Source organism: Mastigoproctus giganteus, chromosome 14 (genome assembly GCF_048544385.1).
Source record: "Mastigoproctus giganteus isolate SK-2022 chromosome 14, ASM4854438v1, whole genome shotgun sequence".
NCBI classification, from domain to species: domain Eukaryota; kingdom Metazoa; phylum Arthropoda; class Arachnida; order Uropygi; family Thelyphonidae; genus Mastigoproctus; species Mastigoproctus giganteus.
In genome coordinates, this window is record NC_143588.1 from 83748723 (window position 1) to 83775048 (window position 26326).

The following is a 26326-nucleotide window of genomic DNA, read 5'->3' on the forward strand; positions in this document are numbered from 1 at the left end:
AAACTGGCATAAGACTCAGAAATCTAGTCTCTGAGCATGAGAAAGCAATTCGTTCCACTGACATCGAACACGCAGTGATCGCTGAGCACTTCTGGTCTACCTAGCACAACATCAACCCACACCGTGACGTCGAGATTATTGACAGATTCTGCCACTACCGTCATTGTGTCTGGTTGGAATCGCTCCACATCTCATGTTGTAGCAATTCCTTTAACTGGAACAGAGGAAGTTGTATCCATCCCATCACTGAGGCAACCATCCTCCTAAATGACAAATGTTGGCACCTGCAGCCTAGCCAAACATTACACCTACAACTGCAACCCTCTACTTCCAACAACTAATTGTTGCCTGCACTTGTATCACGCGGTTTCCACCTCGCATGACCACCATAGTTGGGCACATGACATTCTGTATTTTGTAATAATGCTTGCAACTGAAGAAGGGCGTCTTCCATCTGAAAGCTATTGTGTGATTTATTACTTTTATTTTTGTTTTATTTTAATTTGTTACAAGTTTATTAAAGAAATTTTACTTCAACCTGTTTTCATTTTATCCGATTTTCTCAGCGATATTGTATTTAAAGAAAATAACATAATGAAAAAATAAAATTAAATGAAGAGATTAAAGAAATAATAGAGGAAAATTAAGAAATAGAAATGTTCAAGTGTGTATAAAATAAATGAGTTATTAAAATATGGGGAGGAAAGTTAATTTTAGAATTAATAGAAATATGAAAATAAATATTCATTTATTAATCTATTAAATACAACAATAAACTATATATATAAAGATAATGAACAGCAAAGATTTAGGAAAAATAGACCATACATAGATGCAATATTTATGATAAAGCAGGTAATAAAGTCTAATAGGCCAATTTGTCTTTTATAAATACAGCAGACTCTCAATTTACCAGGATCAGATTAACTGGGACACTTCAAGATTCCAAAATAAAATATATCAACCAGAAATCATAAAATTCAAGTAATAAATAGAATAGGTATGAACAGATGTTTTGCAAGTCGTAAATAAGCAGCGTTATAAGTAGTCATTAGGAGATTAGTGTGCCTATTATCTTGCAACCCCTGCTGTCTTCACATCCACCGCTCAAAAAAAAAGACCAAATGTTTAGTTTGTTTTAGTGCGTTGCGTCAATTGTTGTGTTCCATCGCACTGCAAAAGGACAAATTTTGTTTCGTTAATTTTATGTCAGGGATGTCGGATTTTTTTTTTTTTTTTTTTTTTTGTTTAGAAATCGTGAAAATGATGGGCAAACGCAAGAGTGCTTTCATTTAAATAAAAACTTAAAATTATTCAAAAGTTCGAAAACAGTGCATCGGTTAAATCTCTAAAGAACTATTATAATGTTGGTGACCAAACCATACATGACATTGTAAAAAGTAAAGAGAAGCATTGTATTGGACATGCAAGTAGTGCGTGGTAAGCTCTTTATCTATCGCCATACTTTTTACGTGGGTTGCTGAACATTTTTCGATACAGCAAGTCCCGACTTACGTGGCTTCAGACTAACATAACATTATTTTATAACTTTTTTTATATGACTGAAGATTTCAAATGAAGGGGACACTCATTTCGCCATACACTCAGTGAAGGGGACACTCACAGAATTCCAGCGCTATCAGTATTATCGCAAATGCAATAAGATCGAGCTTGCTACCCACTTACAATTAATTGCACTAACAGAAAAGCCCAGTAACCTGGAAAGTGCAAATTGTTTTTATTATTTTATGGCAGTGACCTCCAGAAATGACCTCCAGAATTAGTAAAATGTCAGCTCGCGTGGAGTGATAATGAGTTTTCACCTTAACTCTGAAGTTCTTTTCAGAAATTGTTTTGACCATTACCATGACCAACTAAGAGAATAAGTGACAGCGGTACTAGTAAGTCTATCAACAAAAGGAAAGCGATCGAGTTGGATCAGAAAATTAAAATAATAAGGATGTATGAAAATGTCCAAACATTAACAAGTATCGCACGGAATTCAGTTTTGTCAGTGGCAACGGCAACCAAGGCAAGTCAGTTTTTACAGTTCAATAACGTGCATTTTTGCTTCCTTTTATGTTTTCTTATGTGCCACTCCGGCTACTTCACCTCTGTCCCTAGATAAAGTTTTTAATTGAACTAATTAAAAATATATAAATATTTTTCTTCATTCTTCTGAGGATATTACGTAGTTTTTGTAATTTTGGCATATCAGGGATAAAGTAGCAATGTTTTATTAGTCATTCCCAAGTTACGTAAAATTCGACTTATGTGAGAAGTCCTGGAACGTATCTCTTATGTATGTCGGGGACTTACTGTATTTTTGGATTAACTGGGAAATCGATTATCTGGGAATAATTTTTTACCATCTATCCCAGAAAATCGAGAGTCTATTGTATATAAACAAAGATCAATTTATTTGCGTTTTACAGATTTAACAAAAGCTTTTATAGAATAAAAAAAGTAACAGAAATTTTTAAATTATGCAAAGTTCCTTAACAATTAATTAGAGATATATATATCCCTAATATGAAAATTTTACATCTAAAAAAATTAGATATACAGGATGTTTCAAAACTGATGGTCAACAATTTAAAAGTATAATTGTGCAGACTACAATATGCAAAAAAAGCCTAGTAAACATGGGTCCTTAAGTGAATCGTTTTTGAGATATTGCACATTTCTAGTTGGGATCCACCGCTGACTTGTTTGTTTAGGTTAGGTTATGCTCATTCTCTCCCTTTCCCCTTTCTTAATGTTCTGAGACATATCAGGCAAATTAGTACTTGTCAAAGGATAGTCAACATGAAAAGTGGTTACAGCAACGAAGAGTATGCGGATATGCACTTCATGTATGGTAAAGCCAACAGCAGTGCACTCAAGGCTGCACGTTTGTACCAAGAAGCATTTCCCCGCTGAGGGCAGCCCAACAGGCACACATTCATCAGGTACATCGACGCCTTAGAGAATGTGAGTGATTCGCACGTGGAGTGTGAGCAGGTAGGCCCAGAAGCATAACACCTGATGTTGAGGAAAGGGTGTTAGAAAGAACATCCTGTAACATGTAACATCTGTAAAATTCTGCGGTGTTGTAACCAAAAATTAAAAATGTCCACCCTTAGCAAAGGATTCACAGCTTTTTGCTAAACTGGTGCTCCCATAGTCAGTGGCGGATCTTAACAGAAAATGTGCATTATCTCGAAAACGGTTCATTTGTGGCCCAATGTTCACTGGGACTTTTTTGCTTATTTTAGTTTGTGCTTTTCACCTTTAAATTATTGACCATCATTTTTGAAACACCCTATATATATGTAATTCATTAATAAATAATTCAGGAATAACTCAAGAAGTAGAAGAACGGGCATTATTAAAAGTAAGTGGAATAGTGGAAGAGTTAAAAGTATAATTTGGAATAATTCAAATGTTACTTGAGAATCTAAAGTTAAAATATATAAAATTATAGTAAGACCTATAATAACATACACAACTTATACAAGGAATACCACAGCAAAAATAAAACAAATGAAGTGTAGAAATTAAAACATTAAGGGAAATAACTAATAAGCATTAATAGATCAAAGAAATCATAAAACATTGTTCAATTCAGTCTGTTAATGGAAAACATGGATAGCATGGAAAACTTATAAGAGTGGATAAGAGTCAATAAAGAACTGAAAACACATAGGCAGATAGTGCCAAGAAGATGGAGAAATAATCTATTTTAACCCCAGTAAGCAGGGTGCTTACTAGGAGGAGTAGAAGAAGATAATAATCAGTAAATATTTGTATGTTCGGGAGAACATTTATGTTAACACCCCTCTTTAGCAATGTAATGGAATAATCTTGTATTTTATGTTAGGTTATTTCTAAGAAAATAAAGGTATTTAATATGTAAGTTGCTATTAAAGATCAATCCTCCTTAATTATTTTATACTTTGGCAGGTACTGCTCTTCTCACAGATGGTTATGGTTCTAGATATCCTGCAAGACTACTGTGAAATGAAAAAATTTAAGTATTGCATCCTTGATGGTCGCATGAAGCTAGCAGATAGACAAACTGCAATTCAATCTTTCAACGATGATCCTGATGTATTTATTTTCCTTATTAGTACCAGAGCTGGTAATTTAGGAATTAACCTTACAGCAGCAGATACCGTTATTATTTATGATCCTGATTGGGTAAATATAGGTTTTTTTTAATTTAATTATAACTTAAAAGTATGTTGAATATATATATTATATGCAGTAAACATGAAAATTCTCTCACTTTTTTGAAAATTTTACATTAAAAAATAAATTAAAAAATAAATTATCTATAAATAATTCTTCAAGTTCCATGCTTTGTTGACTTTTTATTTTTTATTTTTTACACTTAATTGTAAATTATACACCCCACAGAAACTTTGCCATAGTTACCAAGAGAAGTGTTTCTTGGTGTCAGTCACGCTCCATGCTACAACATGTTCCTCTGAAATATGATGACAGAACATTTATATATGTGCATAGGTAAATTAGGTAGGGTGTACAAGGAAATGAAGAGTATCAGGAACTAAGCATGATGTAATTAACTCCTTAAGACAAAAGTTCCGACCAAAACTTAATGTAATTAAGTACTCCTCCAAGGTGGAAATTTTAACAGAGGAGAACACAATCAAAGGAAGGTGGAAAAAAAATTGAGAGCTCTTCTGAGCACCTGCTGGCACTAATGATCTGCCACCCCTTTTCAAGAGTGTGATCGTGAACCAGTACCACTGAGGGAAGAAGTCGAAAAAGCTATAAGAGAACTAACGTGTGGCAAGTCGCCTGGAAATGATTAAAGCTACAGGTGTGAAGGGCGGCAAGTTTTGTCATAAAATGATTGTAAAAATTTGGGAAACGGGATGGTGGCCATCAGATTGGAAGAAATCAATTTTCATCCCCTTACCAAAAAAAAGATCTGAAAATTTGCTCAAATTACAGGACTATTGGCCTAATTTCTCACGCTAGCAAGATTCTTCTTAAAATCATATTAAACAGAATCGCAAGAAAACTTGAAGAAGAAATGCCAGAAGAGCAAGCAGGTTTCAGAAGGGGTAGAGGAACCAGAGATAAGATCTTAAGTCTACGACTGATTATTGAAAAATGCAAAGAATTCAATGTTCCAGTTGTTTTGTAGATTATGCAAAAGCATTTGATTGTTCAACATGAGAAACTGACTATTATGGGTTTCCCAATCCACACAATTCAGCTGATTAAGCTACTATACCAGGAACAGGAAGGAACTGTGAGAACGAACATGGGAAATACAGACTTTTTCACAATAGGTAACGGTGTTAGGCATGGCTGTATTTTGTCACCTCACCTTTTTAATCTTTATGTCAAAGATATCATGCATGAAGCTTTAGAAGATTTAGAGACTGGCATTAAAATTGGAGGACTGAAGATAACCTTTGTTATGCAAATGATACTGTGCTAATTTGTAATTCGAAGGATCATCTTAAAGAAACTATGAGGAGAGGAAGAAAATTGAGCCATTTGAAATGTGGTGTTACAAGAGAATACTGCGTATTTCTTACTTGGATTGAAGAACAAATGAGTGGGTTTTGAATAAAATTGGCAGGCTTAAAATTCTTCATAGAATCAACAAAAGAAAATTCAAGTTTTTTGGTCATATAGTAAGAAGGGAAAACGTTCTGTTGAAGAATATAATGGAAGGAAAAACCGAGAGGAAGAGGGGCAGAGGAAGACCTGCAACTAGGTGGAAGGATGGGATCAGTGAACTTCTGGGTATGACACTTTGCGATGCTGCTAGTATAGCACACGATCGATGCATTTGGAGGAATTTGTTGGTGGCCACAACAGCTCCTCAGGGAGCTATGTGACTGGAAGAAGAAGAATAATAGGTAAATTATAGATTCTGTAATTATAACATGCCACTCACCCAGGACATCATATTCTAAGCCCCTATGTTTAAAAAATACAAAAATTAAATTAAACTCAAGTATAGTTTGAATACCAATATCTGTCGCGAGTCATTGTCTGTCAGAAGCATCCAATGAAAAACATAGAGCACAGAATTTGATTATCGGTGAATCATCTACTCGTATTATATGAGTTTGAATGACTTCAGGAAAAGCCAGTTTCCAAAGTGTGAAATGCAATATAGCAGTTATATAGCACTAGAAACAGTATTCTTACATATACACCAACTTCACCATTGTGTGTCAAAGCTGAATACCTCAGTTGCCATGCCTGTCCCTATATTCCCAACCCAATCAAAGTGTCAAAAATTTAGACGTTCTCAAACAGTATGTTGAGGCGACACTCTGTCCAAACTTTGGCTCCAAAGCCCATACACAAACAGGCCGTACAGCAGAAATGCCACAATGCCCAAATTGTAAAGGCTATCATCCAGTGTACTCAAAAGCTTGAGCCCTGGAGGGTAGGAAAAAAGATCCAGAAATACAAGTTTTAACAAAAGGTTGCCTATCAGGAAGCAAGTTATGCTCAACATGCCGGTATTTCTGTGCCCCCCCCCCATCCATGGCAATTGTTGATTAGGCTCGATCCATACTGTCAACTCCACAGCAGACACTACAGAACAATGTAAATTGAATTGGATAGCAACACTCTGCTAACAGTCCCACCAACTGCTCCTGATACTCTGCCAGAAACTGTAAAATTGAAACCATCAGCCCAAGACAGACCAGCTATGCTTGGCAAATACGAACATTGATTTTGGTATCCTACAGGATAAGCCAATCTTATATCTACATACTGAAGATGACATGGAGAGTGGATGCCCTACCTTTCCAAAAAAAAAAAAGAAAGGATGAAACTATCAATGCAAATGGTCTGCACACAAAAAACAGGCATAACATTATACAGTGGAACTGTAGAAGTATATGCAGAAACATTTTTGATATTTATGATCTCATCAAACAGCACAGTCCAATAAGCATCTATCTGCAAGAAACCAATCTAACCCTACAGTAAAATTCCTACCAAACAGATCCCACTGCAGACCACATTAGAGGCTGTAGTGGTACACATTGCTTTGAGTTTTATGTTAACCATAGCCTCTATATATCTTTCCCCAAACAAAGAATTCACTTTGAAAAAGCTGGAGAATCTTATTATGCAGCTTCCATCTCCTTTTATCCTACTGGGGATTGCAGCAGCACCATCCTATATGGTGATCTTCCCAGAGGAAAGCTCATTGAAACATTCTTGACAAATAGAATCTCACATTATTAAACACTGGTGCTGACATTTATATTCACTTTCCCACAGGAACACCTACTGCTAGATATATCAATATTTTCCCAATCATTCAGTGTATAGCTTTTAATAATCCACTGAACAGTGACCATTATTTGCAAACAAATAGTCTTACACATAGCCAGCCACTTAAAATGGAAATTTTCCAAGGCAAATTGGAACATGATCACCACTGCAATTTCCTTTTTGATGATCAAGTCATCAAAAGCCAGCCAATGATGACGTTACTGATCACATTATAACACAAATAATGAGCTGCAAACTGCGCTATACCCCAAACTTCAGTTGGTCCTCAGATATGTCTGTGAAGACCAACATGTCAATATGTGGTGGAATGATGCATGATAAAAAAAGAACAGAATATGTTCCACAAGCACCCGGCAACTGACAACCTGAATAATTTCAAGAAACTTTCTGCACATAACATGCTTAACTGCATGTTAAGCATGTTATGTGCAGAAAAAAGACTTGTGGATCCAATTTGCTTCCACTATTACAAAAAATACAGACATTAGAAAAATCTGGAATAAAATAAAAAAAATTGAACATGCCAAAACTTACTTTCCATTTTTCCATTTTTTTTTTTTTTTTTTTTGGCAAAGATTCAATGGAATGCAATGGAAATTGCAAATGCCCTGGCGTAATGCTTTGCTGAAATCTCAGCCACATCAACATATGAATCAGCCTTTAAACAGGAAAAGCCAATGCAGAAAAGTATAAGCTGAACTTTAGTACAATGGTCTCTTCCACATAACTAACCTTTTACAATATTAGAGAATTCCCTAAATAGGTCAGCAAACAGTGTGCCAAGACCTGATGGGATATACCATCGCATGCTTAAGTATCTTAAACAAGAAAGCTCTGAATTCATTACTGATATATTTCAACTGGATATTCTCAGATGGCTGCTACCCTTGTTCTTGGCACCACTCAATATCCATAGCCTTTCCTAAAGTTGGAAAGGATCAGTCAGATCCACAAAACTATTGACCAGTCTCTTAGCAGTTGCTTTGGTAAGCCATTAGAAAAAGTGATTCAAGCTTGATTAGTGTGGTATCTAGAATCTCAGTTGGTAATGAATAAGAACCAGTACAGCTTTCGAAAAAAAATTGGTCAACTCTAGACCTTATGGTCAAGGCAGAATCGAACATACGGAATGTTTTTATCCAAAATGATCATCTTGTAGTGGTTTGCCTGGATATTAAAAAAACCCTTTGATACCACCTGGTGCAGTGCTAAAACATCCTTCAAAATCTGTATGCCACAGAACCCCATGGTCAGCTACCACTAATCATGCCATTTTCTCTGAAACAGAACTTTTTAAGTGCTTTACTGCAATTCTCTATCCTGAACGATTGTCCAAGAAGTCCCACGAGGATTACTGCTTAGTGTGATGTTCTTTGCAGTTATGCTAAACAATGAATAAGGGAATACTCTATCTAATGTTGACACCTAGCTATATGCAGATGATCTTACGATATCCTGCCACTTACAAAATATGCACTCAGTTGAATGACAACTTTGGCTCTCAATAAACAAAACAGAGTTGTGGGCATCGGATCCTGAGCTAATGTTAGGAACTAAACCAAGGCCTGGCGTAGCTGAGTGGTCAGGAGCACAAGTGCAGTAGTACACGCTCTTCAGATGGACCTGGGTTCAAGCCCATGACTTCTAAATATGATTAACATTTGTATTGATTGATTGATTTATTGTAAACTCCACTGACCTGGTGGTCATCCCAGAGCATAAGCAAGAATTTTTTTTTTTTTTTTTTTTTTTTTCCCCCAATACAACTTAGCAACAATATCCCATTCTTGGGCCTAGTACTTGACACTAAACTTACCTTTCAGAAGTATATAATGGAAATATAAAGTCAGTGTATGAAAGAAATTAATATACTTAGAAAGTTATCTCTTCTATGGCATGGAGAGCTGATCACTTTACACCAGTATGTTGAAACTTAATCAGATCCTGTCTGGACTGCACAGCCACAGTTTATGACTCTGCATGTAAAACCTCATTGGCTTGGCTCAGTCCAGTTCAGCCCAGCATAGTGCTCGGGATTGCCCTGAGAACTTTCATGATATCCCCAGTGCAAAGTTTGTATAGATTCCAGTGAACCTCCACTACATCTCAGGAGAAAAGTATTGCTTCTTAACTGCAGACAAATTACGTAGCCACCCTTCTCACCCCGTCTGGACATCTCTTTGTACCTTAATGGGTAAACATATATAGAAATAAACCCAATGAAAACAAACTTGCTGGTATCTGATTACAAGAGCTAACGCAACATTGGAACATCCATCTTGCAAATATCTCAAGCCTCGGACACAGTGCGAACAACCATGGTCAATGTATTTATCTCCTTGTGATAACTGTTTTCTTCAGTGGAGGAAACACTCCCTGTCAAGCCACAATTTTAGACAGGCATGCAACCTTGGTCAATGCAAAGACTCTTCACACACACACACACACACACACACACACACACACACACACACACACACACACACACACACACACACACACACACACACACACATAGATGGCTCAAAAATTGACATATCTGTGGGAGCAGCAGTAATCCATCTTACATCCACTGTCTCTGTCCAGTTACTGCTTGAATGCAGCATTTTTACAGTTGAACTCTATGCAATAAAGATGGCTCTGATTCTCCTTAATATACAGACTCTAAGTGCAGTGATGGCCCTACAGAATAAATCACAGGATTCCCATTCAATTCTGACACATCAGATCTTGGCTACTTCATCTGAATGAAAATAAACTGACTGTCAAGTTTTGCTGAATACCTGGCCATGCTGGAATACCAGAAAACAAGCATGCACTGGCTTTGTTTCCATCCCAGTTCCGTATACTGATTAAAAACAAATATGACAGATATGTACTGACTTGTAATCTGAAATGTTGCATACCAAGACAGATAACGAGCTTCTTGAAATAAAATAGAATCCACAACTGTGGAAACCCAGTTTCCATTTAAATAGGCATGAAGAGATCATGCTTTGCAAGAGTGCAAATTGGCCATGTGCATCTAACACTTCTTTTTACTGCTAGAGCAGGATCACCTTCACATTGTTTGCACTGCAGTTCCATACTTACAGTTAAATATATTCTCATTGAGTGTGCACATTACCATTTGGCCAGAATTACATCTTTCAGGTCACTGCTTAACACACAAACCTCATCTAACTCATATTCTTTGAGATTAGGCCAATTTATCAGTTTTTTGCTTATCTAAAAATGATCAACATATATACTCACTGTTGTTGTTTGGTTTTTTAGGAGCATTAGCAACTAAGGCCATGTTGCTCCGAGATATGCGGTGGCCATTCCCTGACCTTTCCGCATCCTCCATATTTGGTGGTGACAAGCTCTGAACCCCAGTCTAATCCAGAAGTGTGTGCTACTCACTGCTACTCCTTCCCGGAGATGGGAGAAATCGGAGATGGGAGAAATCCCAGGTGCCGTCTGACACGAACATGCTACTCCTTCCCACCTGGCTACGGAGGCGCCCATATATTCACTGCTAAATCTGTTTCCTTTCATGTATTGAACAACACTCCAAAGTAACAGGTGCAGTTTGGCCATAGTAGCCCTTGTGGCATTAAACCCCACTGCAACAAGTTTTTCTCAAAACCTGTCCTCTTGAGCTTACTCCTATTCTGTCACCCTTTTATGCTTTCTTATTCCAGAGGTGTTTCCTCTTCTGCTTGGAAATTTGCTCATATCAAACCAGTTCCTAAACAGTGTGACAAATCCCTGCCATCCAGTTATCATCCCGTAGCACTTCCGCTACTCTTTCCCAAGTAATGGAAAAATCCATTAACTGCCAACTCCTAAACTCTCTTGACACCTTCTACGTGATCAGTGATTTCAAATATGGATTCTGTTAGTGTCAATCCATTGGTAATATATTGGCTTATGTTACCCATCTGCAAAAATTCAATGGAAAAGTTTGGTGAAACTAAAGCAGTTGCTGTTGATATTTCAAGGGCTTTTGATCGTGTTTTGGCATAAAGGTCTTCTAAATAAGCTTCCATCTTATAAATTGTCAACTGTTTTGTTTCCTCCTCTGACCACTCACTCGGGTGATAGTAGATGGCTCTCTGTCTTCTAACTTCTTCACTAATGCTGGTGTTCCCCAAGGTTCAGTTCTTTCTCACACTCTTTTCCTCTTGTATATTAATGACCTTATTCTATTGACTGGAAATCCTATCCATATTTTTGCTAATGATAGCATATTGCATTCCACCTTCCAGTTTGATAAACCTTGGCCTGCGCAAACAGCTTCGGCTTCTCAAATATCCACTACCAATTCCTTAAATGCTGATCTCCAGGTAATTCTGCAGTGAGGCAAAGGTAACTTAGTTAATTTCAATCCTAAAACCCAGTCCTGTCTTATATCTCACAAAAAGGATTCTTCTACTCCTATGCTTATCTTCAATGACACTCAAATTTCTAGACAAGATCACATAGCTGAGGGATTATCTTGACTTCTAATCTCTCTAGGCATAAGCACATCAATAATATTGTTTCCTCCACATCTGGAAAAACGGTTTTCTCTTTCACTCTCGGACTTACTTTTCTTCTAAACAGCTACTCACTCTGTACAAATCTCAAATCCACCCTACTATGGAATATTGCCTCCACATCTTTTGAAGTCTCTTCATTCCCTGTCTCAGAGTTCTGTTTTTGCTGCATGCCTTTTCTATAGATTTCTACTTTCATGAGTGCTGTTCTTTGAATTGGCTTCTATAGTTCACCCTTCCCTCTCTCTCTTTCAAACAAGTGTTAGAACACATGCCATAGGCAGTCAACATCCACTTACTGTCCAACTTCAAACTCACAGAACCAATTTTCTTCTTCCTTATTTATTCATTCAACTTCCATTTTCTGGAACAACCTTCCTTCACACAATTCCTGAAAATTTGAATCTACAGAGATTCAAGTCTAATGGTCAACAAGTATCTTTCATTTTCTCAACCTTCAACCCATGCGTGGTGCTAAGTACTATAGGTTCTAATAACTTTTGTGTTTGGGGTTTGCATTAAAAAAATGACCACGAGGTCAGAGGAGTTTACAATTAATTACAGGTAGTTCCCACTTTAAGAGTTCCCGGGTTTACGAGTTTTTTCCCTAAGTATCAACAAAATCGAAAATATGAACGTTAAACATTCATAAATACTGCATTCCTAACCACGTGTAGCTATACAATACAGTGTACCTTGCTTTGTGATATTAATCAGTTCCAGAGACACCATCATATCGTAATGTGAACCCAATAATTGTGTGATTTTTACGTTATTATGGTGAAATGTGTTTCCACTTTACTGAAATCTTCAATCGTATCGTTCCTTTTTTTTTTTTTTTTTTAAGTTTCGTAAACTTGTTACTCCACGCAAATCATGTTAGTTGCAATTTGTCTGTGCTGTTAAAAAATGCTTATGCATGCAATCGTGAAATTTATAATTAAAAGAGAAGATTATCTTTGAAACAAATGCCTCTTGAAACATTTCTGAAACATTTGTGCAACAAACCACGTGTGCCGAGCCAATAATGAGTGTGCATTTAGTCGATGATGAAGAATAAACATTCTTTAACATTTGTAAGTCGTAAATAATTTCTTTATTATTATAATTTGCTTGATTTTACAGGTTACATTTTCATTTCTTTGGATAAATCAGTCGTTGTTTAGACATAAACTAATTAGCTAACTAATTTCATTGTTGAGAACATAACCCCTATTTTTAACATTGTCTATGGGAAATAAATTCCCACTTTATGAGTGCACACTAGAAACGAATTAACTTGTAAAGTCGGGAACTACCTGTATTTTGACAAATGAATGCAGTGATTAATCATATTGAGCAGTAAAGTGGGCATGAACCATAATACAAATGATGTGCATTGCTGCACTCTCGCACTTGACAATACTGGGTCTGAAGTAAAACAGGGCGCCTCCGTAGCCAGGTGGGAAGGAGCAGCAGTGTGTAGCACACACTTCTTGATTATACTGGGGTTCGAGCCCGTCACCACCAAATACGGAGGATGCGGAAAGGTCAGGGAATGACCACCGCATATTCCCGGGGCAATATCGCCTTAGTTGCTAATGCTCCTAAAAACCAAACAACATAACATAACAACTGAAACAAAACAAATAACATTTAAAATATAGTTTAATGAATGTAAATGACATTTTATTGATTGATAATGATACAATTATAATTAATTTGAAAGAAATGACCCAGAAACCTATTCCAGCTGAAAGACCAATCTGTGTTAAAAGTTTCTGAAAGTTAGTAGGTATGTAATTTACCTGTGTTGTGTGTAGGCATAATTATAACCTTTTTCTCTGCTTATCTTAGAATCCTCAAGGCGACTTACAAGCTGAGGACAGGTGCCATAGGATAGGACAGACCAAGCCTGTTGTGGTTTATAGACTTGTTACTGCAAATACAGTTGATGAAATGATGTTTGAAAGATCACAAGCAAAAAGGAAGCTTGAAAAGGTTATAATACAGAAAGGTAAGGCTTGGTTTATTTTTTATAATTAACTAAAAATTAATATTTAGTTTATATAATTCTTTATTTTATACATGTTAAATTAGCTAACACCAACATAATAGAAATATTGGAAACATAGTGGCATTGATTCTGGTTTATTGGATGCAGAATTTGAATATGGTAATACAGTACAATGTGCACAGGAAAGACGGACTTAATTGCAAAATGCTTTGATTTAAGACGTGTATATCCAGTAGACTGAGAAGAACCATCAAGCTATTACTGAGTCAGTGTGCTGTGACGAGGGTATTAGAGAAGCAGAAATGAGATTGGGGATGGTCATAGTATTGTATTAGACAAATATTACACTAGAGAACAATATTCTTTACCTCATTTACAAGCGTATAACTGATATTGAGAACTTTGCTTTAAGGGACCATCAGCAGGAAGTGATAATAATGTATTAATATGGAACATGTCTCAAGAGATAATTGTTGTCAAGGGTAGTGGGAAGGGTTTTAATTTTTGGAAGAAAAATTATGTTAAAAGTCAACAATTTTTCTTCCAAACTGTTTCCATTGAACAGAATTAAATAATGTTGAAAGTCAACATTATTTGATTCTGTTCAATGGAAACAGTTTAAGTAATGCAAATGGAAAATGTTCAAAAAAGTTATTCTAGAAACTTCTCACCTTGTTATTTCTTTAACCCTGAGACTCTTGTGGGGTCTGGGAGATTCCAAGAGCTTTTCTCCATCATATTTTACCATAAAGAAACATTCTGTTTGCCCATTCCTTCTAATAATTGGTTCACTTCTTTAACCTTTTATTGGTGACATCACTTTATTAGAAATTTGGCTTGCCTGTAGTTATGGATTAAAGCATTACTGTTCCAGGTCTAAACCAAAATGGATGACCACTGACCTAATGAAGTGAGAAAGAAAGTTGCATGGGATAGATCTACAGCAAGGTAAATTTCATGAGTTCCAGTCTTCTGTTGCTCTCTTAAGATTTTATATTTGTGTCCCTTGATAAAAATATACCTTTCCTCATTCATTTCTTGTTCCCCTCAGAGCCATATTATATGTCAGCAAGTCCCCACTTGTCTGCCACCCAAACTTTGAGCCCGACGGGCTTTATAAGCCATTCCTTGTAAGAAAATTAATACACTTTACCAAATCTAGTCACTTTCTTTGAATTCTCTCTGGTTCTGTTACTTTTTAAATATAACCTCAGACGTGTGTACAATATTCCAAGTACAGTTAAAAGATCCAAATCATTTTGAAGCAGCATAGCCTGATTCCAATCATTAACCACCTTCCCAATCTTCAGGTCTTTGGACCCTTTCACAAAGATCTTAGGTACAAGCTTCTTACTTGGACAAAATATTACAATTGCTTTACATAGTGGGATTATGCCCTCCCTGTCTCTTACAAGCTAATACAGTCCATTCCGGTTATTTGGGACACATCGGGACTAGTGCATTTTGGCCCAATTAAGCGGCTGCCCTAATTATCCGAAAAATACAATGTATTCCCCCCCTTCTTTTTTTTTTACAATTGGTTCACTGTACAATCAAATCACGTTACGACGAACTCAACATAGTAAAGTACCATTCACTGTACGATGTGCAGTAAGTGCCGGTCATTGTGATCATATTTGTGAATTGAATTTTAATTCTATTAAACAGCGATTCTAATTAGCAAAAATAGGAAGAATATTATTCACAGTCTATAAAAGCAAAGATATATTAAGCAGAAATTTACCCTTTATTACCTTGCCAATTAAAAAATTAAATGATACGTGATAATCGGAATAATTAATACATACTGTTATATGTACATATGAACTAGTTGACATTTCTGTTCACTGACGTTTGTGGGGGGGGGGGTTAAAATTTAAAACAGTAAAAAGATAAGCAATCAATAACAAAGAACATGGCACACACAAATTGCAAGTAACACAATACGCGCAAGTGAGAAACGAGTAACAAGTTGCAAAACTTTAAAAATAGGAATGAAGAGAAGATCTGAAAATTAATTTTTTTATATGATTGAAGATTTCATGGAAGTGTAAAGCACGTTTCACCATAATAACCCACAGAATTCCAGATGTCGGTATTATTGCGAATTCAGTAAGATCGAGTTTACTGTCCGTTTATGATAGATTTCACTAACAGAAAAGCCCAATAAACAGGTGACTGCTAATTGTTTTTATTGTTTTATGGTTGTGACCTCCAGAATTTCAACCGAACCATGTGGTACCGTCGGAGACAATCGTAGGGTAATCTCCAGTGCTGCGGTCTCCTGCTCCAATTAAACGGCATGCTGTCCCAATTAAGCGAAGTAAACCCTGGCTATTTTTTTCAATTGGTTTCTGGTTTTTTTTTTTTTTTTAAGATTTGCCCCAAATAAACGGCTGCCCCGATTAACCGGTGGCCCAAATAACCGGAATCCACTGTATTTGATAAAAATCATTGACGTTTACACCAAGTGTATAACTGAAATTGAGACCACTTGTCTACACTGCTCAGATAACTTTGCCCATACTGTAACTCCCAAATCCTTTATTCCTCTGCTGTTTTTAATTCAGTACCACCAAGTGTATAAGTTATTTTTGAATTGCTATTTCCCAAATGTAAGACCTTGCATTTTGCTGAATTAGAACACCATTTTCTGACCATTGTTGAAGTCTATCCAAAGCTGTCTTGAAGGAGCACTGCTGGGTGTTTGATCATTAATCATTGCATATGATAATTAAATATTAATATACACACAGAAATATTTCTACAAATACAAAGAGGAAAAAGAATTGGAAAATGTAGTGTGCTAGGGTGCAGGAAAGTATTAGATAACTCAGCTAATGCTATGAATAAATTGAACAAGTACTTTGTATCAGTATTTACAAGCAAAAGACCCTTCACTGAGTAGAAACTGCAAATGAAGCTAAGCAGTATGTAATTAGCAATTCTGAAACTATAGAAAATTGTCTATTAGAAAACCTTTCAAAGCTAAAGGCAACTAGGACCCTTAGAGTTGGTATTATACCCAGTAATTTTGAAGGAGGTGGTGCATTGAACATTTGAGGTTAACTATGAATCAACAGACTCAAGGGAAATCCCTTTGGATTAGAGAAGCACCACTGTATTGCCAGTACATAAAGGCAGTTCTAAGAGTGAAGTGCATAATTATAGACCAGTCAGTTTGAATTTAGTGGTAGGAAAAATCATGAAGGCAATGATAAAAAGTGCAATACTGTGACATTTAGATAGAAATGTTATTCTGATGGTGGGGGGAAGTGCAGGTTTGTAAAGGAAAAAATTAGCTAGATGTAGGAAATAATTTTGTCCTTGTTTATTTGGATTTTAGCAAATCACTTGACTCAGTTCCTTGTGAGTGCTTACCGTATAAGCTGGAATGTGCATGCACACTAACGTTGACCTTGATGTGTGCACATGCCAAGCAGAAACTGGCTCAACCACTTTACTGGTGTGTCCAGCTGATTGATTGTGGCATGTTGCAGTTTGAACAGCATGCCAACATCAAGTTCTTTTTTAAAGTTGGGAAAAGTGCTACAGAGATGATGCAAGCATTACAGAGTTTACGGAGATGATGCTTTGAAGTAAATTGCAGTTTATGAATGTCACAAAAGTGAAGGAACTTATACTAAATGAGAGGCAAATGACTGTTGTTGAGATTGCTCCTGAAGTTGGACTGTCTGCAGGCATCAGCAGAATTCTGAGCAAGATTTAGGTGTGCGCACACGCGCACATAGTTTGCTCCACACTTGCTGTCAGACAATCAAATGGGCTGCAGGAAAGCCATCACAGGTGATTTGTTCAAAAAATTTATGCAGGATCCAAGCTTCCTAAGTGATCACTGTGGATGAGAGTTTGGTTTGCCTATGACCCTTGAGACACACAAAATGTCTCCACATCCCAAAAACCACATCCCAAAAAGTCTCATGCAACAAATCCAAAGTCATGTTGATAATTTTTTTCGGTGATGAGGACATAATACACAATGAATTTGTGACTAGGGGAAGAAGCATTACTGCTGCTTACTGCATTGAGGTTTTGACACCTTGTTAGAGTATGAGGCAAAGAACCTCAAAAATGAAAGGATGGCTGGATCCTGCACCATGACAATGCATCCAATAATGCAGCAGGCTCTGTCTTCCCCCCCCCCACCCAGCTGTTTGTTCCTTCAACTGAAAATGGGACTGACATGGCCATATGTCTGTAAAAATATGATTTAAAGAATGTTTCAAAGATTGGGAAGATCAATGGAGCAAGTGTGTCTGTGAATGCAGAAGGAAGGTACGTTGAAGGTGATTAGGTTAATAAGCCCTGATGTTCGCCCAATAAACTTATAGTAAGTTTTCATCATTGGAAACACATGTACATAGAATTATAAAACCCTTTAGATGGGTGATACGATTTGGGATTAAGAACTACAATACATTATTTAATAACCTTAAGGACTATAGACTTAGCGACAATGACAATTTATTCTCGCTAGATGTTACCTCATTATATACAAATGTAAACGTTGAATACACATTAGATATTCTTTGGAATATGTTAAATAATAACTCGATACAGATTAATTATACGAAGCTTCCTATTAAGGAAATTTTTCACTTAATTAAACTTAGTTGAGGCTAACTATATCACCTTTCAAGACAAAGTGTACAAACAAATTTTTGGTTTGCCCAGAGATCTGTGTCTCAACAATTGAGCATATACATTTGACGCCTTTTCGACCCCGTATCACATATTATGGGAGGTATTTAGATGATGTTCTAGTTATTACTGATAGTAGTACTATCCAATAATATTCATTCTAGACTCAAATTTACATTGGAAAGGGAGAACACGGATACTAAGTCATTAAATTTTCTAAATTTCACACTTACTCTGGACTCGAATAAAATACAATTTAACATCTATCAAAAACCTACAAACACCAGTATGCTTCTGCATTATAACAGTTATCACCCGTTCACCTACAAAAGATCGATTATCTTTAATCAATTTCTAAATGCCTATAAATATTCAAATGACGGAATCTTCTTTGGGCTCAGAAATACAAATACAGTGGATTCCGGTTATTTGGGCCACCGGTTAATTGGGGCAGCCGTTTATTTGGGGCAAATCTTAAAAAACAGAAATCAATTGAGAAAATAGCCAGGGTTTACTTCGCTCAATTGGGACAGCATGCTGTTTAATCAGGGCAGGAGACTGCAGCACTGGAGATTACCCTATGATTGTCTCCGGTACCACATGGTTCGGTCGAAATTCTGGAGGTCACAACCATAGAACAATAAAAACAATTAGCAGTCACCTGTTTATTGGGCTTTTCTGTTGGTGAAATCTATTATAAACGGACAGTAAACTCGATCTTACTGAATTTGCGATAATACCGACAGCTGGAATTCTGTGGATTATTATGGTGAAATGTGTTTACACTTCCATGAAATCTTCAATCGTATAAAAAAATTAATTTTCAGATCTCTTCATTCGTATTTTTAAAGCTTTGTAACTCGTTACTCGGTTGTCACTTGCGCATATTGTGTTGCAATTTGTTTGTGCCGTGTTCTTTGTTATTGATTGCTTATCTTTTTACTGTTTTAAATTTTAATCCCCACCCACAAATGTCAGTGAACAGAAATGTCAATTAGTTCGTATGTACATATTACATTATGTATTAATTATTCCGATTATCACATATATTCTTCTGATTTTCACGTATTTTTTAATTGGTAAGGTAATAAAGGGTAAATTTCTGCTTAATATATCTTTGCTTTTATAGCCTGTGGACAATATTCCTCCTATTTTCGCTAATTAGAATCGCTGTTTAATAGAATTAAAATTCAATTCACAAACGTGATCACAATGGCCGCCGCTTACTGCACATTGTATAATGAACGGTACTTTACTATGTTGAGTTCGTCGTAACGTAATTTGATTGTACAGTGAACCAATTTTTAAAAGGAGGGGGGGGTGCATTGTGTTTTTAACTATTTATGTGAAACTTCGGATAATTGGGGCAGCCGCTTAATCGGGCCAAAATGCACTAGCCCAATGTGTCCCAAATAACCGGAATGGACTGTATTAACCTGCAGATTCTTAATCGGGTTATCCCCTTGCTACAGTAAACCGAATTAGGGTACAAGCTAAGGATAGGCAAAATACTGCACCAACCAACAATAGTAATACCAAAAAATACTTTATTTCTGTCCCGTATGTTGAACAGTGGCACAAACAGCTTAGTAGATTCTTTAATGATACGAATTTAAAATTGTGGCCAGGCCAATATGGAAATTACACACTATACTGAACAATCGCTCAGTCCTTTCCTCATTTGCAATGCAAATTAATGGCCGCGTATACACCATTTCTTGCAGTGATTGCGACTCATCTTACCAAGGTTCGACGCGTTTTCCTCTGAATATTCATGTTAATCAACATGCAGCCTCAGTTCGTGCTTCTCCTTTGGCAGCGTCAGAATTAGCCTTTCACGCCATTAACGAAAAACATACTTTTTTATTTAACGAGGCCAAAATACTTAGTGTTCAACGTAATTATACGTGACTATTAATTACAGAAACTGTAGAAATTAAATTACACGAGAATTCTGTTAATGTTCACCGGCCATATCTGATCTTCGATTCGTGGGCTTTTACATGCGTGCTCAAAGACAAATAATCCCTATTTAAGTTTCATGCTCACCCCTATTCGGTAATTTTCATTCCTGTGATCACGACATACAGTCAAAGTGTTGTCAGTTTCAGGAAGGAAAATCATTTTGCAATTTTTTCATTAAATTCTTTTAATTATTTTTTACTCTAATATAAGATTTTCGATTTTTTTCGTTTTAATTTCTGGAGAGTATCATACGGAAGTGTCTGCGTACTATATTGAAGTAAACTCTTATTATTTACAAATAGTAAAATTCCAGAATGTACCTCATATTCCACCGCTACAAAATAGATTCCATCTACAGGCCACACTGATAAAAAAAAAAAAAATATCCTGCAAAAGCCTTACAGATCCCTAAAGTTTTGAGTTAAACTAAAAGGCTTTCGGCATATTGCCCTCCTATATATCTGGGCCTGAATGTATATGTCTGAAATTCTGCCTAGGTAGAATTGCAGATATACAGGGTGTCTCAAAAATACAAGGCATAACTTCAGGAATGAATTCCTCATATGTAGACAATAAAATATTTAACGAATGGGCCTGGAGTACTGGGGTCCATAGTTTAATATACACGTAAGTTAGTTATAAACCAGTTATACAAATTATTAACAAAAATCAGTAGCTTTCGGGACGCGTGTCCCTTTGTCTGATTTTTGTTAATATATTTGTATAACTAGTTTATAACTAACTTACGTGTATATTAAATAAAATATTTTATATCAACATAGTTCTGGAAATTCTTGGTTCCCGAGTTATTAACCGGAATGTTATTAACCCAAATAACTTGTCAACACCTGCCCAGATGTTGAGGCAACCGCTGTTGGTGATGTAATGGAAGAATTGCATGTGGGTTTTCCTCAGTCCATACATGCTGATTGTGAAAGTTTTGGATTCCTTCTCGTGTGAACTGTGCTTCATCTGTGAATATCACTAAAGCAGGAAGGTGAGGAGTTGTACCACACTGCCGCAAGAACCACTGGCAGAACATTACTTGCGCAGAGTAATCTGCTGGTGACAAGGCCTGTACCCGTTGCAGATGGTAAGGTTACAGTTTGTGTTCTCGCAACACTCTCCAAATAGTCGAATGTTGAACAGCCAGTTGCATTGCTATTCTGCGTGTGCTGATTCCAGGAGTGGCATGCACAACATCCAAAATCTCCTCTACTTCAGGAGTCGTAGATCTTGATTGTCCTCCGTCAGCAGTAAGAGGTGTAAAGGTCCCATGTTCACAAAGGTGGTGATGGATACCTTCAAACGTTTTCCTGACTGGACATTTTCGTTCTGGGAACCTTTCGTGATACAAACGACGAGCCTCCAGAGCGTTGCCGTCCGCCAAACCGTACATAAAGTGCATATCCGCTTGCTCCTGATTTGAGTACATGGTCGGAATGGAAAACCACCAGATTCTGTCAATACCTTGTGATGAAGGAAATCATCTGCAGGAGATGACATTCCGGTTAATAACTCGGGAACCAAGCATTACTGGAACTATGTTGATATAAAATATTTTTATTGTCTACATATGAGGAACTCATTCCTGAAGTTATGCCGTATTTTTGAGACACCCTGTATATACAATCTGACCTACCGTCGGCATTTTTTCAATGTAGTGTTATATTTATCAAACAAATCTTCAGTTTGTGCACACTTAATATCATTAATCTCCACATGAATAATAATTCCTCCTCCCCTATAATCTAACATCTGTTGGTAACATCATCAATTGTTGCTTCCAGCAAACACCCTGGTTCTAGCCCACTTATTCTTATTACAACAAAAACAATATATTAACCATTTCCTTGACAATGGAATAAAATTCCCAGTAGAACTAAACCCTCTTAAACCAGAGCAGTGTGCACTTGTTCTGGGATCCAAATTGGCAGTATATCACATGGCATGTCACTAGATATTTGAGTCCCTGATGAGTTCCCAGATTTATTTGGCTCTAGGGCAAGCACCCATTTTTTCAGTAACTCAAACTTGTCTAGTAATGCACCAACTTTTAATTTGACTTCGGTACACTCACATTCTGCATCAGGAACAAAGAAAACAATCATACGTTAAGCTACGATTATCAAGCAGATTGACCTTTGAATAGATGCAGGCTTTACAAGTGATAAAGCAACTCACATCAGGATCACCTATGACCATTTCCATCTGAGTGATGATATCCTCAGTCAAAATTTTCAAAGTGGATTTTGTAGCAACTCTTATTAAGGTAGGTATTAAACTGACAAAATATTATAGTAATTAAACAGTTACCAAAACTTTATCTGCTACTGAACTCAAACATTTAAACTTATAAGGTACTGAAAAGAAAGTAAGAATTAAATTTACAAGATATTTAAACAAATTAAGGAAAAGCAAAAAAAATTTCTTAACCCAAAACTCTGTTAATCTTCTTGAAAGGGGGTGGGCAACCTGTGGCCACAAATGTGCGTAATCCGGCCCATGGCTGTTTTCAAAATATATATAATAAATGGCCTGCTATTTATTATATATATTTTTGAATTAATGGAATTTCTGACGTAAATTTAGAAAATACTCTGGACATTGCTACAAATTCGATTCACAGTATCAATAATATCATATAATATATAAGATATTGATAAACAGTATCAAATCTCTCATGCAATTTTTGCTGCTGGAATTGTATTTGTATTTTGTTTTACTTATTAATAAAATTAATTATGTATGTGTATGTTCAAATATTAACTGTTACAATAAATAACATAAAAATGTTTGACAATTTTTTCATTACACACCATTTTAATTTGGCCTGTCATTTATAAAGGTTGCCCACCCCTGTTCTTGAATATAATCAGACATATTCTCTCTGTAACTCTTTTAATCTTTCTCTTGTCTCCAAAAGTTTTAGGTTTAAGAATAGATATTTGAGAAATTTGCCTTCCTTGACATTTCAGCCAAACTAGAGTTGAGACGATTATAGATTGGAGAATTACTTTTATTTTATTATTAAAAGGATGCAGAAGAAGTGCATGATGTAGAAATCCCAAGATGCCCAGCAACTGCTGTTGCAAAAGAAGAGAACGTTGCAAAAATTGAGACATTAATCCTGGAAGAGTGCCATATTAGCATCAAAGAACTAGCTGCAGAGCTCCAAACTAGTGTGGAGTCTGTGGGGAACATCATCCATCAACATTGCATATGAGTAAAGTGTCTGCCAGATGGGTTCCCAGACGTCTAACCAGAAGTAAAGGGTACAATGGGCACATGAAATGTTGTCAGGAAAAACTGAAATATTGCCACATCCTGCCTATTCTCCCTCTCCTGCATCCTTGAATTTCCTCTTTCAAAGAATTTCAGCTAAGTGTTTTCCACAAAGATGAATTTCTTTGAAATTCATCTTTGTGGAAAACACTTGGCTGTTGTTGATGATAAGGTAATTTCTGCTGTCAAGTCATTGTTTGAAGGAGAGTCAGAGGACTTCTACAAACTGGCCTACAGAAATGTATTGAGATTACAAAAATGTGTAATTTTTTCCTGGTGACTAGTGATGTTTGTTTAAAGTTTCAACTTTCTAGGTAATGTAAATATTTTTTGATCCCCCCCATACACAAGTTTTGAAAATTCTTTCAATGCACCATCCACAAATTAGGTCTTTATATATATTTATATAGATTGTCTTAACTCTACAGGAATGTGCTGCCATCTAGCTATTAATTATATTTACAAGTATTAATAGCTGTTTTTATATTTGTTAGTTTCAAAAATTGGCACAAGAGGGCAAATTTCTTTGTTCAAAAAGTGACAGTCTAAAGTCTATGAAAGTTGAAATCAGGCCAGTGTGAGCGGTGCACAAATGAGGCACTTGCTACAGGCTCTGCTAGATGTCCTACTGCATATACACTCATCTTAAGATAAGAGTTAAGATACAGTATGAATTAGGTGCCATGACAAGGTTTTGCCACAAATGCTAGTGCGTTTCTGGCAGAAATTGAAGAAAGAAATTCCTTGGAATCAGATCCATAAGTTGTGGAACTGAATCAAATAATACACATATAAAGAGGATATTTATTTATGTGTGTGTGTTTAAGAAATTCATCTTTGAAGCACTTAGACACATTTAAATATCCTACCTCTTGCTGTTATGAGTAAATCTTGCAATCAAGCAACCAACATATTCTTGGCTCCCAAATTATTTTTCTTATTTGACATTCAGATAATTTCAATCCTGGAACTTTTTTATCGTACTTTTTATATCAAAGAGTATACAGTAAATACAGTATATACTCTTAAGACTTACTGTAATACAAATAAAGTAAATAGTATTAAATACTATTTACTGTATTTGTTTCTTTTCATGTTAATTATTTTTATAATACAGATATGATGCATCATAACTTTGTTAGGGTTGAGTTATTTTGATTAATTTAGTTATTTATTTATTTATTATTTTTTTTTACAGCTAATTTTAGTGGATGTCCTGAAAAATCAGAGAAACTTAACCCAGAAGAATTGCTTAAATTTTTGAGATCTACTAACAATTGTGAGTTCAGAGCAAATACTGTTCTTTCACAAGCTGAATTAGACATGTTGTTAGATAGGTCCGACTTAGGGGGCTCTTCAACAGAAGTTCAAAATCCATCAGAAGTTAAGGGAATCTATAAATTAATAAAAGATTATGTATAAAAATATCTTGTATATGCTGGAAAATCACAGCTTCAGTTCCTGTTTTAAAATAGTTTACAATAGTTATTTTAATTTCATCCAGAAAAATGCAGTTTTAATATACGGGTTTTTTTATATTTGTGTAAATTTTGTTTTGTATATATTGGTTTTAGAAAATTGTATATAATGAATAAAATATGAATGTCATTGTTATTACTACATTGTATAATTTCAGATATGGAATTATACAGGGATGAATTAAAAACAGGAGTTTATTTCAGTGGGGATGGGAATTAAAAACAATAAAACCAAAATAAATGCTTAGCTGGACAGGTTTTTAAAATGCTGTGTTTACTTTAACATTCTTATAATGGCATATAAACATTTGCATGACAGCATCTATAATGTGCAAATTTCAATAAAAAACCTATAAAGTAAGTTTTGCAAAACTCAATTTATTAATATAGCCTAGATTAGCGGTTCCAACCTTTCTTGACTTGCGAACCCCTTTCACAACACAATATTTTTAATGCAAAGCACTAAGCCTATATTCTATGAAATTATTATTAATATTATTAGCCATATGGTGCAAGGAAGCCTGAGGCTTATGCTGCCCCAGCCAAAAAAAATTCCTGAGTTACAAGAGAGAGAGAGAGAGAGAGAAATCACCAAGAAAGAAAAGAACGATGACATCCAGATCAGGAGACCCTGGGTGTGCCAAGCCTACCAGATGTGAGCCCCTGGAGTTGTTGTATAATATTACTGAATTTTTATTATACAATATTTCCAGTATTATGTTTTTATAAGCGATATTGCATAATAATAAAAATTATTATTAAGTATTGAGAAGAAGAAATCTTTATTGTACAATAAAGATACAAACATGCCTGCCATGGCCTTTGACAAGGTTATGGGGTAATATAAAAACATGTATGACAAATAGATGAGAATTAAACTCATTAAATTTAAAATTATTATATAAATATATTTTTTATACTTTGTAAAGCAGTTATATTAATCAGTCCAAACTACATTTCGAACAGACTAAGAGTAGAACTTTTTTTGTCCAAATGGTAGCAGAGCGTTCTGGTCTCTTGCCAAAGCTATTGGTCACAGTTTTTGCCCATCTCTGTTCCCACTTCTGTCAAAACCAGATGGTTTTGTTGCAATATCAGCCAAAAATAAAGCTGACCTGCTAGCGTCC

At 35.8% G+C, this 26326-nt stretch overlaps 1 protein-coding gene across 1 annotated transcript in view; it reads left to right on the forward strand.

Moving 5' to 3' along the window:
* Positions 1-25143, forward strand: part of LOC150075304 (lymphocyte-specific helicase-like) — a 156571-nt gene extending 131428 nt beyond the window's left edge. Inside the window, exons 15-17 of the mRNA XM_090388439.1 lie at positions 3946-4182; positions 13650-13809; positions 24920-25143. Coding sequence (XP_090244565.1) covers positions 3946-4182; positions 13650-13809; positions 24920-25143 — 621 coding nt within the window. The remainder of the gene's footprint in view (positions 1-3945; positions 4183-13649; positions 13810-24919) is intronic.
* The last annotated feature ends 1183 nt before the right edge of the window (positions 25144-26326 follow it).